Here is a 5,144-nt window from a genome sequence, read left to right as displayed (position 1 = left end):
TTATCGATTAAGCACATGGCATTGCACTTTGCTCATTGAACTAATGCTACGCTGCAAGACCATCCGTATTTCACTACAAACAATTGAGTGGAAAATATTGAAGCGTCGCTTAACCCGCTACATCTTTCCCCCAATTTAAAGGCACACACCCTCTGGTTCCTCACCAGTGCTTCGAGACCAAGTGTGTGCAGCAAGGCCAAAGACTTCCCGCCCCATCGCTAAATCTCAATCAAACAGAACAGTAGAGATGATACAAATGAGAAAAGAGAATTAGTACATCAAACGGTAAGATGCAACTGAAGGAAGCAGAAATTCGAGCTAGTAAGGAACGATGCACCAGATCAGCGCTACCGCTGTGGTGCGATGGCTCACTGCCATCAGGACGCTAAAATATATGAGCCTCCTTCACCGCGAAACCAGACGACAAGCATACTCTGAAGATGGAAATTGAACTGTTAGTAGCTTAACAGTACGTCCGTTGTCTTATAGGGCAATATCTGTACGCGAGTAAAGCCGCTGAACGCAGCCAAGTCACCTCCCAAAACCCAACAGAGGCAGTAAGAATAATGTACAGACACCAAAACTGGGAGTGCTTGCGTATACAGCAGAGTAGAGAAACCACTATGAGAATAAAAGCATTAATTTGCAAGCTGTAGCAATAGAGGAAGCCACCTCTCAGGCAGAGTATGGGCTGGGGGGGCCAATCATGAAACAAATTAGAGGAATACCGTCCATCGAAAGCAGCGTTGTGAAACAAGCAGAGCCACAAAGTTAATTGTAGGCAACGAGCTAAAAACAGCTCCTCCGTCAACCACTGTGCGTGGCACTCTGTAAACTAGTTCATAAGAAACTCCCGTCCACTGGGTCCTTGGCACTCAGTAGTCATAGAATCCAACACTGTTACGGCTTCCAGTGGATCGTCTGCCTCCAAGCGAGCCACATGGCTATCCACCGTTCCTAGCCCACACACACCTCAGTGATCCGACGATTGCGATGTATTAGACTGACACGGTTGTGCTGGCTTGGCCTCTCATTTGTTTTTGGCTTTCGATTGCGCTTTTCTTCCATCGAGTTTTCTCTACGGTCCGATGCCTGCTTTGCTTTTCTCTCTCTCGTACTGTTTTCCGTAATTCTGCCTCCCTGGGAGCTGGCAATAAGGCGAGAGGTCTCCTGCTCTGCACGTTCTTCGTCTCTGCGGACAGGTGGGGAACAGGAGGCTTGTGCTGTGAATTGCGGGAAATGATGTAGCGGGCTAAGCTACACTTCGGCACTTTTCAGCACACTAATTATGCTGACTACAAGTCGGGAAAGAATTGACAAATTGTTTTGGTTGCTTGTACATACTATTCTTTGCACTGTGTAATGCTCACTCAGTACAAAAGGACGCAATGGTGTGTACGTGTGCCCTACATTCTGTGTGGAACTAACCCTGGGTACTTTCACTGCTTAGGGGGTGCATGTACACACAACTTAGCTCTCCGCTCCCCTCATGTCGAAATCTGTGAGAGGCGAGTGTAGAACATTTGGGAGAGTGCTCAACGATGTTACTTTATCACGTTTGAGTTATGTGGGGAATATGTCTCTTCCTGCAGACACCTTGATAAGAGATTTACACTTAGCCTGTTTGTCTATTTTTGGGTAGCACTGAAATTGCCCTCCCTAATGCCCCACACATTCACCCGACTCCAGTATTAGAAAAAGAGAAAATATCACAAGAGCAATATTACTTGCGCAGCTTCCGGTTAGAGTGGTAATTCTTGTGAATAATCCACAACGCCCCTTCTTCAGCCAGAAAGGAAAGAGAGGACTAGATAACCGGTAACTGCCCACTTAAATTGTGGATACAGCAACTGATACACTTCCCAAAATACCTTCGCGTTAGAGGTTCAACCAACACTTTTACACTTGCCCTTGCATTGGTAGTGTTTGATAATGGACTGAGTGGTGGTTTGTGTATAGTGTCCGCTTCAAAATATTAAAAGCTCAATATTTCTAAATAAGGTCTCTATGTCTGTGCGCTAAGGTACTAAGGGTCAAAAATCTAATACCAAGCCCTGCAGATGGATTGGTGCCATATTTATACTTACGGAGATCCGAAGTACGCTGTCATTAATGCGCGGGCAGAAAGCACATATCCACCTATTATGATGCTCAGCTTTCCCTTTCGCAAAAAACACATGAACGAGCAAACCAATCAGAGGATGCTCCGCAAATTATTAATGAAATGTGACTAATGTACAAAACAGCGCCCAAGTGCAGACGCCTCGTCCAGCACTTAAAATGAGAATGTGGGTTTACTTTGGCTCGCAATCTGCAGTTGGGGATCCAATTTATTTCACGATTTCTGCTTCAATCCTATCCAAGTTCATGCAAGCTCTTGCCTGTTTGCTGAGTCCCAAATTGCGTTCTGAACTGCATCAGGAGAGGTTGTGTCTGGGGTGTGAGGCCCTTCAAAAGACTTCCCCAAGAAAGAAGGCTTCGAATTTCGCAAACACACTATTTTAAGCAGAAAACATGGCTAAATGACCAGAATAGCTCTCGTCACCCCAGGACACACCTGCTCTGACCACGCGATGTGCATAGCCAGGAACGCGAGCTGCTCGATTCCTGCCTCACTGGCTTGTCGGGGTGCTACCCAGCTGAACTTCCAGACAGCCAACATTCGCATAAAGCCACTTCCTCATTGAATTTGCCCCTGCATTTCGATGGGATTACTCTAAAAATCATATTCGCAGAATTCTGGACGCTACACCTTCCGTGCTGGCAGTACTTCCATGAAAAACCTGTACCCTGGTGTGTAAAACACTTCCCAAATACCAATTTTGCATTGAGGTTTTGTCTTTTGCAATGCTTGATTGCAGCAGGTTGAGGTCCAATCAATACTCGTACACCAAACCATTTTCTTCCCTGCTCACGCCGAGTCCCCGAGTTGCCATCTGTCAAGAAGACGAATAAGGCCCTTACTGCTGAAATAAAGCCAGTCCTTCCACACAATGCATTTCCGGATTCTAAGCTGCCTCGCCGCGGGACTGGCAATTGTCTGTACTCACACAGTAAAACAAGCCGTTTCTATTGGCCTACGAAACGGTATGAACGCTCATTTGGACGCCAGTAGTACGGTCACCTCCGAACTCCTTTTTAAAGACCCCATGCAGGATGGGCTGGCGGTGGATGGCATTACCCTGGATCAGCACGATAGCAGTGCTTTCCTGCAAATGAACGAGGAAGAGTTTGGGAGGATTGATAGGAGGATGAAGCCATGTTTCCAGTCAAAGGACGGACAAGCCTGCGGCGGAAGAGTATCAGAAGCAGACTACCCAGGGGGGCTGCACTGCCCTGCTGGATTGTGTTGTAGCAAAACGGCGACGCAGAATCGGTCTTCTGGCAACTGGTGCTCTAGCAGCTGGGCCTCCTGCTGGAGTTTTTTTGTTTATACCTCGAGGTATTCTTATGGTACTTGCAAATGCAAGAGGTACGCGAGCAGGTGCCCGGAGGATTCGACATGTGTTGATACATCCTATGGGCCTTACTGCAAGTGTGTGGATGGCAAGGAAGAAGTTGATGGTGGCTGCCATTACCCCACAACCACAAGCACTACAACAACTTCAACCACTACTACAGTGACGACAACCACATTGTTCGAAGAGGACACAGAGAGCGTTGAATGCCGAGTTGATGACTGCAGTCCAGGTTTCTGCAGCATTGCGGAGAGCAGAATTGTATGCACGTGTGCTGGTGGCTATACACCACGAAGGCTTAGTCCTATCCGGGAGGAGTGCGTCTTGATCGATTAATCATGTAGCGTAAACATGAGCAGGGCAAATGTACAAGTGAATCAAAAGAAATGTCCTTCAGAAGAGCCGCCAATCGTATTACTAAAGGCATCCCGTATGGGGGTGCTGCCGGCTGTTTTATCTGTAGTATGTTTTAGTTCCCCTTTCAAATCAGAGCGGCTTTCTGGCTCATTCGAGATGAAGAGTGTACCTCTTCACCGCTTCTGTATGTAAGTTTGTTGTTCAAGCTCGGTCATGCGGTAATGCATCCGAGAAGCCTTTTTAGCACACGCTGATTAGTGATATTCGAGATACCCGTAGAAAAAAAGATTTTAGCCCTCAAAATGCAAAAATCCTCACCGAACAACAGGCACAGACTTGGCAAGCCTAGGGTACCAGGGTGCCTTCTACTGTCGCTTCACGGAAGAATGCTCATGACAGGCTTGGCGGTGACACATATAATATACTGAGAAGTGATCAATTTTTCAATGCCATGGCAGGGACTTGTCGTGTGAACAGTTTTCATCAGCTAAAATCAGGCTGGTTTTCCTCGATAGTTGTTCTGTGTAGTGGAAAGCAACAGGTTAGGCCTCTTCCATATTATCAATCCTTGTCTTTGCCGTACTACGCGGTAGTTTTGCTCCTATCGCCCTCAAAGGATTTCGGCAGCAGGTTGACCGAAATTCGATTGTCCTTCTTCCAAACATATTAACTTCCACGTTTGAAGCAATATTGCACATGCGAGCTGACTGGATACGTTTCAGCTGCAGCAGCACTGCAGATAGGGCTGCATAGGTACATCATTCAACTGCATCCACCAATAAAAAGGCATCTACATGCATATCTGCGCAACCAAAGTCTACCCACGTAGGCAGTGAAGGATAGTCCTATATTCGCAAGACCTGCTAGAATCTCAAGCTACGAACTCTGCTGACCAAGACCTTGGATACTCAAAAAATTAGCTCAGCCTCCTTGCCACTCGTGTATTTGGGGACATTCGATAGAACAAGTGCTGGCTGATTTGTTCGTATCTCATTGCCGAAGTAAGTAATAGCATGGCCTGACACACAGCCATGGGCGAACGCACAGCTCAGCGATGGATTTACTACTGCTTCTGCCTATGCTCTGCCGGTTAATGGTGCTTGCTCAATGCGGTTGCTGAGTGTGTGGTTTACCTCTAGCACTGCGTCCTTGGTGTCCAAGCGGACTAAAAGGCTTGTGACGGCGAGGCTAGCTAGTATCTTAATGCAGGGACGCCTCCGCAATCGTCGCACTGGCTTCGTGGGCAAAGCGGAGAAATGGAGCTATGCAAAGGCAGTGGGCAGTACACTATCTCGCCGCAGTCCAAAGCATCAAGCAAACATCCTTCTG

General features: G+C 47.2%; 1 protein-coding gene across 1 annotated transcript; it reads left to right on the top strand.

Annotated features, from left to right (window-relative positions):
- Nucleotides 1-2,993: 2,993 nt before the first annotated feature.
- Nucleotides 2,994-3,794, top strand: LOC113147196. The gene has a single exon (XM_026336928.1). It carries the CDS (start codon nt 2,994-2,996, stop codon nt 3,792-3,794), a length of 801 nt encoding a protein of 266 aa, XP_026192713.1.
- Nucleotides 3,795-5,144: the final 1,350 nt, after the last annotated feature.

Source organism: Cyclospora cayetanensis, unplaced genomic scaffold, assembly GCF_002999335.1.
Source record: "Cyclospora cayetanensis isolate NF1_C8 unplaced genomic scaffold, CcayRef3 CcayRef3_contig_155, whole genome shotgun sequence".
Taxonomy (NCBI): Eukaryota; Apicomplexa; class Conoidasida; order Eucoccidiorida; family Eimeriidae; genus Cyclospora; species Cyclospora cayetanensis.
The sequence above is the reverse complement of the archived record's forward strand: the minus strand, read 5'-3'. Positions and strand labels throughout refer to the sequence as shown.